Genomic DNA, 14,866 nt, shown 5'->3' on the forward strand with positions numbered 1-14,866 from the left:
TTAAAAATACCGTCGGGAAACTAAGGGTTAAGCACTTCGACCGTGAGAAGAAGGTTGAGGAAATTAGGTCTAAGAGCTCGATGTCCAGCAACAGGACCTTTGTTGACAGTAGCACATCGACAACGCCGACTACAGAATGCTAGAGACCACGAGCATTAGACGATAGAAGATTGGAAAAATGTTTTGTTTAGTGATGAGTCCAGGATGGTTCTTATGGCTCAGATGGTCGCATCAAAACATACAGAAGACGTGGGGAACGATATGCTGCTTGTGTTCGACGAGTACGTGTTGCTTTTGGAGGAGGTTCGGTAATATTTTGGGCAGGCATTTCATTCGAGGGCCATACTGATCTCGTATTTACTGATAGAGGAGCGTTGAATGCACACCGATAGATTACCGAAATTCTAGACGAGCATGTAGTGCCTTTTTTAGTTTGTCAGCGAAAACTTTATTTTTATGCAAGACAATGCGCGGCCACACGTAGCCAGGATGGTAACGCAATATCTGGAAACTGTGGGTGTGCCAAAAATGAACCAAAGTCAGGCTAAAAATCCAGATTTGAACCAGATTGAACATGTTTGGGACCAACTCAAACTAAGGCTAACAGAATAGCAGCTCCAATAAATCGTGAGCAGCTTCGGTTGGCGCTCACGGAAGAATGAGAAGCTTTTCCTCAAAACGACATCCATAATTTGATCAATTTATTGCCAAATCGAATGAGGAGTGTAATTCACAATAGAGGTAATAGGATAATTGTAATTTTATAAAGAAAACAGAGAAAATGTACAATGTTAATTTTGTTTTATTTTTCAATAAAATCATTATTTTGGAAGAAGTTATTTTTTGACATTTGTTATTTAAAAAGGATTGCATACTGCTTTAGAACATATTCTTAAACATTACACAAACATCTAATGACAATCATGACAATCACTTTGTGGTATGATTCGAAAAATTAAAAAATGGCAAAAATTTTATGTGGCCTCTTTTTCGTGACGCGCAGTGTATAATAGCATACCTATATAAATAACCAAACTAAAAAATAAATCAACTTGACTGAAAAAAAAAACTGGATAAAGGTTTTATTCCGCATTTACATATATGTTCTATATTATTTTTTTTATATATTTGCCTTTTCACTTTTTTTCAGGTGCAGAATGGAAATTGTTGACGGAAGATGAGAAGAGGCCTTTCATTGACGAAGCTAAAAGACTGCGTGCCATGCATATGAAAGAGCATCCGGACTACAAGTATAGACCAAGGCGTAAGCCTAAAACTTTAAGAAAAGAAGGCTATCCTTACTCGATACCCTACCCGTCTGTACCTATGGATGCATTACGAGCAGGTTAGTTTTCTTTTAATTGACAGGAAGTACGAGTAGATATGTTGCTATCATTTAAAAAGTCCATTATTCAAACGTTAGGGGAAAAGAAAAAAGACTCTTAAAAACCAACGAGTATGACTTTTACAGTTATGATTAGATGTAAAAAAACTATAGATAATATTCGTTAGTTCATTATTTTTCGATAAAAAAATTATAAAGTAACTGTTTGAAATTAATATTATTTACATTTACTTTGCTTTAAATTAGTCCAAACTGTAGAGACAAAAATGAATTATTTTGAGCAGTAATTGGCGAATTTTGGAATGACCACTGGACTTCCTCCAAGTGCATGCAACTTCAAACTTTTGGTTATAATTTGTTTATTGCACTTTTAAGGTACAAAAAACACTGTTTTTGATTATTTTTATTGTATCAAATCAATATTTTAGTGTAAAATGAGCACAATATTATAAAAGTACATTAAAAAAGCTTTAATTTGAGCGATGCTGCATTATATTTCACCCAATAATTTGTGCCAAATGAATGATTGAAGTTCCAAAAATGTTTATTTTTCTCCATTTTTAGTTTTTGAAATAAATGTTATAAAAATTATTTTTTTATGGCCAATTCGGTCAATTCGTTTTTGAGATACGTTTGATTGTTTATAAAAATTCTTAAAAGTACTTTAAAAAAAAAAAATTTGCACTCCTAGAACTTTTTTTTATAAAAAAGATAGAGATCTAATTTTAAACGATGTTGGCCGATATACGCTCGACCGTTTTGCGCCCTTACCTGAAATTGGCCGGTTCGCGCTCTAACACTTACTAAATGGAGATGTATAGCTAATTATTTTCTTATATTGACCGTTTTGCGCTCTCTTGTAATCGACGTTTAATTTTATTCTACCATAACGATCAGGTAACGGTTAAGCAAGTAAAATTAGTTTTAAAAAATCATAAAACTATAAAAAAATAAAAATAAACCATCTTCCCTTCACACTTTCATTCAGGCTTAGGACTGTCATAGTTTATACATAATATAAACATAAGCGTGTTTAGAAGATGTTTTTTTTTATTTTTTCATTTTTTTTTCGTTTTCTTTTAATTTGTTAATTTTTTTTTTAATTTTTTTTGTTTTTTTTTCGTTTTTTTTTTCAAACATTTTATACAGTAAAATACAAAAAATTCTTGGAAATAAAAAATTGTCTATTTATTCAGCTTCTGGATATATGCCAATGTCCTTAAACACAACTGTAAGTCCCTTGTATCTTTATATTTCTGTAAAGTTTTGGATATTCTTTCATAGATTTCAAGATTAATATATGTTTTCTTGCGCCGCTTACCTTCTAGATTGAAAGTAAATCTATAATAGAGGTGATCACAATATTCTGCTTCTTTAACCAGGCACTTCACTAATTGGAATACATTGGGATGTGGTCTTATTATTGTATTCAGACGATGATTCCAACCTTCTAAAACGTTATTACTGCGATGTCCTTGATCATGGCAATTCCACATGTCCTTGATAATGTGAGTATTTTCTAACCATTGTTTGACAAAGTAGTCATAAAAATGTTCCATTTTTTCAGAAATAGGAGAGGTTTCTTGAATGCATAACCAGCCATCATCGATATCTTCTATGGGTAGATACACTAACGCAGCACACATTCTTATGTCCAAACGTATCTTGTCGTTGTCAGTGTATTCAGAAACAAGTCCAATATTTTGAACATTTTTCCATATACATTGATCGAAATGAAAGTTACAACCAAAAATTTTGGCTTCGGGAAAATAATTTTCTAAGGCACCAATCACTGTTCAAAATCCAGTTTTATAAGAGATGGTTTCCAATTTGGTAGTTTCTCTTTCATTGATGAAAATTACCTATCGTATGTCTCTTTGATTTTGTTAGGAAGTAACGCAAATATCAATGGAATTGTATTTGTTTCCTCTGACGTACTACCAATATCGATATGAACGGTCTATATTTGACTAAATTGCTTACTGCAGCTTTTGAATGTTCCATCCATAAATACAGTGTCCTTACTGTTAACCAAAATCCCCCTAGCTTTGTTGCTGGCAAACACCAAGATTCACCAAGGGAGTGGTCTTGTCGATAAATAAAAATTTCGTTTTGTCGCTCATTGTAATAATTTCTTCTGGAAATACTATTTGTGATGCCGCTTGATCTGTGAGCAGCTCACACGCACGTTTTCTACAATCGTTTAAACCACTTTTCACTGAAGAGAATTTTGGGATGTCTGTCACGAAATCCAGTCCTTGACTATATAATCTTTGAAATTCATCTTGATATATTTTTGACATAGGCAAATAACTATTGTCTTCCCTAGCTCTTTTTCGAGCATTAAAGACACACTGCTTCACTTCTGTCGCCGCAACACTCGGCTTACACAGATGTTCGGCTTCCTTAATTATTGTGTTATTATCCGTAATTATGTGGCCTCGACATTTTTCAGTTTTCTCTTTCAAACAACTCCAAAAAACCGAACCATCTTTATTTGTTTTTTTCATACAAAGACTGTACCCTTTATACAATGCACATGGTTTTCCCTTCGAAGTTTCAATAATTTGCAAATCCATTTTTAAAACACTAACTCACACTAACTCACACTGATTCAAAATAATTCTTGATCCTACTATCTCAAAAAACGCAATAGAAATGATTGACCACTAATATGGTCATTATCACGTAGAATTTTCAGGTAATTTTTCTGTTACCATACCCTTACCAAAGGAAAGTTAGTTCCAGCGATCTCTCATTTTGGGAATTCCAGTTACTAATTATATCTAAACAATTAACTTCCAGGTAGAAGGATTATAAACAGAGGTATTAAAGAACACTCTGTTGTTCGACAATATTAGAAAAATTTAATAATTTTGTTAGTTTTGATTTTACATTTTTTTTTCAAATCTAAAGGAAAAAGATGTTTCTGTTTATTTGACATGTTAGTTTGTTCATTGCAGGTTCACCAGACTACTATTGTAGAATGAAATTAAAATTATATTGAAAGAGAGCGCAAATCGGTCGATTAAGGAAACTATAGTAGTTAGATATTTCTATTATGAAAATTGCAAAGCGCAAACCGGTCGACTTCAGGTAAGGGCGCAAAACGGTCGAGCGCAAACCGGCCGTATTCATTTTAAACGGATTTTCATCTTCTTCGGTTATCTTTTTATGCAGAAATTAAAATAATTAGTTAAATGTTCCAACCCCTTATATATTGCTTTAAATGGAGGGCACTTTATGGGTTATAAATAAATTAAGCTTTAACTCTTAATATACATTACAGACATTTTAAACTTATTGATTCTTATAGCTGAAGTCAAGACAAAAGAAGATTTCTATGACCAATAGAAGTGCAGTCAGCTTCATTTGTTTAAAAAATGACAGTTGCTTTGTTTATAACAATTAAGAATTAAAATCGGCGCCATTCAATAGTTAAAAGGTGGACTGCCAAGCTGATTTATTACTATTTGCCATTATGTTTTTGTGAACCATATTGGTACACAGCACTATTTGCCAACGGCAAAGTGTGTACAAAGATGTAGTCAATCATTGTATGTATCTGTACAGATGCACAAGCTTAATATTTTATATGAATATTTTAACCATAAAATACGGGTCATTCGTAAATTTAACGACGCTCATAATACATCGGGCATATTCGACCACTTTCGTTTATTTTAACAATTTAACTTCCTGAGTTCCTGATAAGTATCGAGCTTGATAGTGTCTCAGCCGGTTATTATAATTTCCAATTCGTCATACCATATTTCGTCGCTTGGTTCGTAATTTTTACGAAAGTCCCGTGTTTACGTCATACAATAAATCAGCTGGTTCTTATTGTTTGTATTTTGATTTTGAGTGTTTTAGTAACAAATAATTAAGGTAAATTTCCCTTTCATGCTCATTACATAATATACTATATGAGTTGTCAAATAAAAAGTTTTTGTCCGCAAAAGAACTGGAGGAGAAAGCGGCACGTATTATGAATCGGGAAGACAGTGATAAAGAACCGTTTGAATATAGTGGTAGTGACTGGAAAGAGGATAATTTGGAAAATAATTCATCTGTTTTTCCTGTTCGCCTTATCCATATATATACAAGGATTTCCACAGTTTTCACTGTATTCCTTCACTCAACCGTTTTCTCCAATTTTTCCTGTTTAGCCAGTCCCCTTCCTGTAGGTTTCTTCTACTCATTGCTTCGTCCACCTCATCTCTGAAAGATCTTCGGGGTCTGCCTCTCTTTCTTCTTCCTATCGGGCTCCACTCTGTTATTCTATTTATCCACCGATTTTGGTCTGCTCTTCTGACATGTCCGTACCATGTTAATCTCTTCTGTTCGATGTAGTCTATTATGTCGGAGTTCATTCCCATTCTCCTCTTAATCTCCATGTTATTTATTCTGTCTCTTCTTGTTACTCTGCAGCTTCTCCTTAGGAATTCCATCTCTGTTGCTCTTATTTTGTTTTTGGTTTTCTTATTTATTGTCCAATTTTCACACCCATAAGTGAGGATACTTCTTGTCATGGTATTATATATTTTTTTCTTTGTTTTCATGCTGATGTTCTTATCCCATAGTACCGGGTTCAATTTTCGTATGCAGTCTCTTGTTTGTCTTAGTCTATTTTTTATCTCTTCCTTCGTTGTTCCTTTGTTTGATATTATGAAACCTAAATACTTATACTTGTCTGTTCCTTTGATTTGTTTACCTTCGTCTATTTCCAGCTGTTTTATTTCTGTATTCTCCGTTGTTAGGTATTCAGTTTTCTTTAGGTTTATTTCCATCCCATTCTTTGTATATTCCTGCTCCAGTTTTCTCATCATAAAACTGAGGTCATCCTCGTCTTGTGCGATCACTATTTGGTCGTCGGCAAAACTTAGCGTATATAGATATTCGTTCCTTACTGGTATACCCATTCCTTCGCACTTTCTTTTCCATGGTTTCAGGGTTTTTTCCAGGAATATTTTGAACAGGGTGGGGGATGTGGAGCAACCCTGTAGTAGTCCCTTTGTCGTCTTAAATGGCCTGCATATTCTATTGCCCATTTTGATAGCTACTTCGTTATTCTTGTAGAGTGCTTTTACCGCGTTTATTAATCTTCGTGGAACTTCGATGTCTTCCATTGCTTCCCATAGCTTGGTTCTAGGTATTGAGTCATATGCTTTCTTAAGATCAACAAAAGCCAGATGGACGGATCTATTTTTGGCCATTCTTTTTTCTATTAGTTGTTCGACCGTGTAAATGTGATCTAAGCATGCTTTCCCCGCTGTGAAACCTGCCTGGTCTTCTCCGATTTTATCTTGTATATATATTTCTAATTTTTCCTTTATGGTCTTTCCATACAGTCTGCCTATAGACGATATAATGCTGATTCCCCGATAGTTTTCGCAGTTTTTTCTATTTCCTTTCTTGTATATTGATGTCATATATGCTTGGGTCCATTCTGCCGGTAAGTCTTCTCCATTCAGTGCTCTCTCAAACATTTTATGTATCATACGGAATAACTTTTCCGATCCGTTTTTTATCAATTCATTTGGTATTCCGCCGGGACCTTCTACTTTTTTGTTCTTTAAAGTTTTGATCGTTCTTTTTACCTCAGCTAGGCTTAATTCGATTTCGTCATGTGTGTAGATTTCTATTCCGTCTATTTCTGATTGTTTGATCCAAGAGGAATATAACCTGAAGTCTGAACTGAACTGAGGTCCAGTTCAGCCTGAAGAAGAAGTAGAAGCTAGTTCAGATAAAAATGATATTCCTAACACCAAACCCTGACGCTAGCGCCACCTACATGCATGTGATCTATCGGACAGGACACGTCGCCAGATTATCAGACAACAGATTAACAAAACGTATTTTAGAGTGGAGATGGACTGACGACCTGGAGCGACATGGAGCGTATTAGCAATAGGGGATGCAAGCCGCACAAGACAGACACAGATAAAAAAGCTGAGGGAGACCTATGTCCAGCAGTGGACGCATATAGTCGCTCCTATTTCAAAGCAATAAATAAGGGACAGAAAATGTTTTTGAGCAAATATTTTTATCCCCACATAAATATATAATCGACCAAGAAGAGAATCCGTTTAGAATTAGATATCTTTTAAAAAAAAATTTCTGGTCCTGCAAAATTTATAAACATTTAAGAATTTTTATAAACAATTAAACCTGTCTCGAAAAGGACATATCGGTTCTTACGAAGTCTCATTCAATTTTTAATTAAAGAAGCTACTGCATAAAAAAATAATGTTTCAAAAATTATTTTTATACTAAAAAATGGCGAAAAATTTAACAATATTGTACTTATTTTTATTATAAAATAATTAAAAAACACCCTTTTTGCACCTTAAAAGTGCCATAAAAAATTATAAGCAACAGTTTAAAGTTGCAAACACTTGTGAGGTTACTCCAAGCATTGTCCTTTATAACTCATGTGTATGTTTCAAAAATTCACTAATTGTTGCTTAAAATCATTCTTTTTGTATAATACACACTTTGTTACTTTGTTTTAATGTATAGCAATTAACAATTACTCGCTAAAAAGCGTCGCAGTGAACTGGCCAAAATTATGAGTAGAACTAAATTGATTTAACTATACTGGATTGTTAACAGTAATTAAAGCTTTTACCGATGTACTCAATGTTATTTCCGCTTATCACTCACATTCACTAAAAATTTGATTATAATTATTATATGTGACATGTTTCTGTAAGTACTACAGGATTATATTTGATTGTCATCAATAACCTGTCTCACATTATTCCTTTGTTATGTTTTCTTTAATTCATATTGTAATCCCCGTGTAAATCAGATAGCATGAAATATCAACAGAAGCTTCAGTCAATAAACAAATCAGTTCCCATTGTACGACAGTGTATAAAAATAAATCCAATTCTTTACCTGTATTACCAGTAGTAGAAATTCTCCCGTAACAATATTGATCGAAGACAGACAATGGGCATCATATTTCAGGCATTGTGCCATTTTTATTTTAAAAGCAAATTCAAAGACCTTAGCTGTCAAATATGACGCACCTGGCTTACTAAGATCCCTGTAAACGGGTTCTTTGTTTACGATGATAGAAAAACAATAATGGCCTTGTAAACAAAGGCTAATAATGACTTTACGTATTAAGTGTTTGATTAATCACTAGTGTCGAACATTATGATTGAGTATTCTGCTAATTATATATACAAGTGTAGCTTTAATACGAACTGTGTTCTTTCAGCAGTGTCGCACCAAAAACAAAATAACATCAAGAGCGATAATACTTCTACCTTTATTTAGATATTGTAACTGTTTAAAGAGATACAACACATAAGGAAATAAAACAGAATCGATAAGAGTAAAGAGATTTTTTTTCTAGTAACCAACTAAGATTAAGGAACGATAGTTATTGCTTTAATAGTTTTGGGAAGCAACATACTAAATATTTAATGCATAATTGGATTTTGCATATCCGAAATCATGTTTTTTTTTCAGTAACAGTTTTGTTACTGAAAAATCTAAAAAATTCAATCCACTCCAAAAGTTCTCCGTGGATATCGAAATATTACAAATTATAAATAAATTTTATTATAATAAACATATTACAGTAAATAAGTGATAGTTGATCGACATTTCACAAAACAATGTTTTTTTGTAAGGGATTAGTTAAGGAAAAATTTTGAAGACTGTTAATAAATTGATTCCATAACTTTACAAGTAATAAGTGTAAAACGTTAATTAAAATCCTTTATAAAAGGTATATAATTAAAAAACCCAATCGGGCTATGTCATAAAGACAGAAGGTTTTCGGAATCCATATTCCATCATCAGTGTTCTAAGCTGGATTGGCCTGTAATTATTAGGCCCATATCACATATATATTGCTTAAATATATTATCTAAAATATGTCACTGAAGCCGTCTTAAAAATATGTGGTACAATGTAGCTTTTTTCTTCTTCTTCTTCTTAGCCTTCTGTCCATGTTTGGACATAGGCCTCTCCCAATTCCTTCCATCGGTCTCTAACCTGAGCAACATATTTCCAATTTGTTCCGGCTATTCTTTTAATATCATCAACCCATCTCATCTGTGGTCTTCCTCGTGGTCGTTTACTTTCGTAAGGTCTTCAATGTTGTATTGTAGTATTCCAACGTTGGTCTTTTTGTCTAGCAGTGTGGCCCGCGAAGCTCCACTTAAGTTTGGCAACTTTTGTTGCTATGTCCTCGACTTTTGTTTTGGATCTTACCCAGTCGTTCCTCTTTTTATCTAACAGTCGTATACCTAACATTGCTCTTTCCATTGTTCTTTCTGTTGTGGCTAGTTTATTTATGTTTGCCTTGGTTAGGGTCCAGGTTTGACATCCATATGTCATGATAGGAAGGATGCATTGGTTGAACACTTTGCTTCTCAAGAATTGGGGTATTTTGCGGTTCTTAAGTATCCAACTAAGTTTTCCAAATCCTGCCCATACTAGTCTTACTCTTCTAGTAATTCTGCACTTTGGTCCTCTTTCTCAAGTCTTAAGCCTAGGTAGATATATTTGTTCTGGATTTGTACTATCTCACTGCCATTTATAGTTATACATCTGGAGTCATCTGTGTTTGTCATTATTTTTGTTTTTTTTTTCATATTCATTTTTAGACCGACGTATTGGGAGCTGGCTGCTGGCTCCCCCATCATAATTTGCAGTTCCTCGAATGTGCTCGCTATAATTACTAATGCGTCAGCGATTCTGAGGTGGTTTAACTTGTTGCCATTAACGTTAGCTTTTTTATGTTCAAGGTATTAGGATTTTTAATTTTATACCGTAATTACTTTGTGATTATCATCATCATTCTGGCTTTACAACTCTGCGTGGGTCCTAGCCTCCTCAAGAATTTCTCTCAAGTCATTCCTATCCATCGCCTTTCTCCGCCAAGCAAGTATTCCCATATTTCTCATGTCTTTATCGATGTTATCAAGGAACCTTGTTCTGGGTCTTCCTCTTCTTCTCTGACCAATGGGCCTACCAAGGAGTATTTTTCTAGCTGGGTCATTTTGTTCCATCCCCATTACATGTCCTATTTACCTCAGACGTAATATCTTAATAGGTTATACGATATCAGGTTCCTGGTATATTCTATAAAGTTCGAAGTTGTATCGTCTTTTCCACACTCCATCGTCATTCACTGCTGCATAGATTCGCCTTAGTACATTTCTTTCGAAACATCCTACCATTTTTTCATTATGTTTTGTTAGAGTCCAGGTCTCTGAACCATAAGTATATTAAGACTGGGCGTATTATTGTTTTGTAGAGTTTTATTTTTGTATTTCTCGATATAATTTTGGATTTAAGGAGATTGAGCCAAAATATCATCTGTTGGTCGTGCAAATTCTGCGGTTTATCTCTGCGGTAATATTATTTTCAGTGTTAACGAGCTCTCCCAGGTATAGAAATTCGTTCACGGCTTCGATGACGTCGTTTTCTATAACTAGTGGGCGTAGGAATTGTGGTTGCGTGCTTATTTTCATATACTTCGTTTTGTTGGTGTTTATTATTAAACCCATTTTTGTAGCTGATTCTTTTAATGCTACATACGCCTCTCGTACAGCGTTTTCTGTTTTCTCGACAATACTGATATTATCAGATTAGGCCAGGATTTGCACTGATTTATTGTATATTAAGCCAGTGGTTGTGATTTGTGACTTACGTATCACTTTTTTCAAAGCCAGATTGAGAGAGTGTCTTCCTGGCGCAGCCCATTATTTGTCTTAAAAGGTTCAGACAGTTCCACCTGAATTCGCATTCTACATTCAACTTTTTCAAGAGTTGTTTTGTTAAATTTACCAACTGATTTGGTATTACTAGCTCTTTCATTGCTTTGAACAGTTTTCTTCTATTCACAGAGTCGTAGGCTGCTTTTTAGTCTATGTGATGTGATGAGTATCAATGCCATATTCCAGTGTTTTTTCCAAAATTTGTTTCAGGTTTGCAATCTGATGAATTGTAGATTTACCACCTCTGAAACCAGCCTGGTATTTTTTTACCATCTGTTCTGCACATGGTACCATACGGTGACATAGTACTGTGGAAAATATTTTATACGCTTCATTTAGAAGCGTAATTTCTCTGTGGTTAGAGCCAAAGATAGCTCCTTTTTTGTGTATGGTGCAAAGTATTCCAATATTCCAATCATTGGGGAGGGATTTCTTTTATAAGCTGCTGTAATGCCATAATGGTATCATGGCCACATTCTTTATATAGTTCAGCCGGGAGATTATCTATTCCGGGTGATTTGTTTCTGGCTAGTTTTTTAACTGCAATTTTAACTTCAAGAATCGTTGGTGATTTCTCTTCCCTCTCGTCTGCTTCCCTCACCTCATCTCTTTCGTCTTCCAGAATTTCTTCTTCTTCCTAAACATTAAGTGCCTGGTTAAAGTATTCCACCCATCTACTAATTACATCTTATCTTGTTGTTAATAGGTCGCCATTCTGACTTCTGCATTGTCTCGTAGTTGCCTTAAATTTTTTTCTGTTGATATTAACTTTCCTATAGAATGCTCTGAATTCTTTCTCTCGTTTAAGGTTTTCTATATATTTAAGTTCCTTATTTGGGTAGTTTCGTTTTTCGTTTTTGTGTATCATATTTTCTTCTCTTCTCTTTGTCTGGTAATTCTCTACAGCAGTTCTAGTTCGTCGGGTAAGCATCTTTCTGTAGGCTTTATTTTTTTTTTCTCATTTTGCATGCCTGCATTGATTATGAAACCAAAGATTTTAACTGGCACAAATTTCTGTTCCTGACCCTGTCCACTAAGTGATTATTCTTGTACTAATATGTGTTTTTCAATTTTTTTTTATAATCTTGAATATCTACAATATAATCCATATTTTATCCTGTATATTTATATTTCTGCTGGCCTTTTTGACCTTGGTCAAGTGATAGTCATTATCCTTTGGGGGCCCGTAAACTCATCAACGCTGATAGATAAACTTATCACCGCTGATAGGAAAACTCATCACCTCTGATAGGGAAACTCATTACCGCTGATAGGTGAACTCATCACCGCTGATAGGTAAATTCATCACCGGCATTTTTGCCACCAGGCGCTGGTTTATAATGCAGACGGTGGCCTGATACCTGTTACACATCTTGTTTACATGCTGGGTAATCTACTGAACTTAGAAATTATTTTAAGCAAATTGTGTTAAAATTTAACTGATATATTCGTTTCAAGTGTCTCATAGTAAGTTGCCTATTAGACGTATCTGTTTTAGGTAGCTATCAACAGGATATCGTGGAATTCCCTAATATCAGCCAATGCATTGCATTTTCATTTAATATATCCGGAATTGGATTATTGTTTTACATTATCAAATCTTAGCAATTTGCAAATGTTTTATGATCTTTACCTACCACGGGGTGCAGGTGGCCAGTGATCAGTTTGCAGATCAATCCGTGTCTATCTTAAAATTCTGGTTTTATTACATTGATGAGTATATATGTACTATTTTCGAGGGCATTTATGCTAATTGGTGATGAGTTAACGTGTCCGCTTTTTTAATAAACAACAAATTTTTTAGTTAGTATACACAACGGTGCAAACATCGTTTGAAATTAATGTAGTTGTTTTCAATTGCAAACCATTGTGACTTCTTACATGTATGTTTCGAGTTTGTCTTGCTAACAATTATGTAAATTTTGTATTTTAAAATATTTCAAAGGATCCTTCGCTATAGAAATGTCATAAGTCATAAGTTTCTACGCAATAGAAATGGAACTTAAATTCAGGAAATTTTATGGATTTTACAATGAGAAGTAGAATACGAACATAAATTTCATATACAACTCATAAACTAGCAGGCTGTGCAGAATTTAAAATATATAATATTTTATATCTATTCTGCACATGATCTAAATCCACAACCAGAATATAAAACATGTTTTATTACATATACAAAGTTAATACAGACATTAACATATAATTAAGAGAACATTAAAATATACTACATAATGTTCACAAAACGACCTGTTTGGATTGTACAACTTTTTTTGACACCGGACAAATCGAACTTTTACTAAACGTATACAAGAATACCAAAGCTTACTCAGCTAGGTACATCACGTTCTAAAATTCTTTCAATGATATGTTTGAAAATTTTAAAATGATAGTTCTTTTGATAATTTACAGGAAATTAATAAATGGATAAAACTATCCATCTTAAAAATAACTTTTAAACATCTAATTTTCGGGAAAAGCGCAAAAAGACGTCAATTACTATTTAAACGGGGGCACACTATGTCATATCTAAGCTTGCTGCGAAAGGCGCCCTCTCATCACCCATCTCATCCTTTAATTTTTTTAAAATTACTTTTTCCTTATTTTATTTCACATTTCACTACCAAAAATATTTACAATAATTGTTCAAAATGACTGCCATTTACTTTTATATTTTATACAATAGTACAATCTATTTTAAAATTCTTCTCTGACATTACTTACCACGTCTGCATTTAATTGTCGACATTCATCCTCTATTCTTTATCGTAAATCATCCAGAGATTCTGGTTAAGTAGCATAAATTTTTGTTTTGAAATACTCCCATAAGAAGAAGTCTAGGGGTCTTAAATCCGGTGACCTAGGTGGCCAATCGCATCATCTGTCCTCTTCGACATAACCAACAAGCAAGAAAAGTTTCGTTTAAAAATTGTCGTACAGATAGAGCAAAGTTTGGAGGAGCTTCATCATGTTGAAATACAACATTATTTAAGCTTCCAGTGATAAAAAAAGGGTCCGATAACGTGATTTCCTAAGATACTTCACCCTAAGTTTAACTTTTGAGGATGCCGTGTGTGAGATTCACGCACAATATGTGGATCACTCTCAGCATTATTAGCATGGATTATTAATGATGCATTGTGTCATTAATTCGCAAAATTCGACATGAAGATCAAAATCTTCCCCATTTAACTCTTTTATAAAAAAATACATTAATTATATATTGGTTATACCAATTTAATTTGAAATGGATGGAACTTATGGAATTTATGGAAGATTCAGAATGCTATAGAAGGTGAAGCACCGATTGTTCGGCTTATTGTTGACAGTGATTGCTTAGCTTCTAAGTTAACTTGCTCTAAAACGGCTACTTGAATTGCTTCGTTTACTATTCCCTGTCTTTTATTTTTTTTATTGCAAACTGACCTTGTTGCTCTAAATTTCTGAATCAGTTCAATCACATATTTACGATGTTTATTGTGGTGAGTTTTATTAAAAATTCTAGCAGTAGCTGACAATTATTATTTTTGTAGTATAAACGTATAAATGTCCTAAAAAAGGGTAAAGTAATTAAAAAAAAATAAAGTGATGATACGGGGGGTCATGGGGTGCGTTTCCCGGCAAGTTTAATTATGATATAATGTCTCCCCCTTCAATTATTAATTGACGTGTTTTGGCGCTTTTCCTAAAAATTAGAATTTCAAAAGTTATTTAAGGTGGATACTTTTATCTGAAAAGCACTGTATAATATTGAGGTTGAGACAGTCTTAACCTC

General features: G+C 33.8%; 1 protein-coding gene across 2 annotated transcripts in view; it reads left to right on the top strand.

Annotated features, from left to right (window-relative positions):
• Positions 1-14,866, top strand: part of LOC140441680 (uncharacterized) — a 198,634-nt gene that overhangs the window by 62,459 nt on the left and 121,309 nt on the right. For both annotated transcript variants that reach the window (XM_072532550.1, XM_072532551.1), the window contains exon 3: positions 1,151-1,345. In XM_072532550.1, coding sequence (XP_072388651.1) covers positions 1,151-1,345 — 195 coding nt within the window. The remainder of the gene's footprint in view (positions 1-1,150; positions 1,346-14,866) is intronic.

Source organism: Diabrotica undecimpunctata, chromosome 5 (assembly GCF_040954645.1).
Source record: "Diabrotica undecimpunctata isolate CICGRU chromosome 5, icDiaUnde3, whole genome shotgun sequence".
Classification (NCBI taxonomy): domain Eukaryota; kingdom Metazoa; phylum Arthropoda; class Insecta; order Coleoptera; family Chrysomelidae; genus Diabrotica; species Diabrotica undecimpunctata.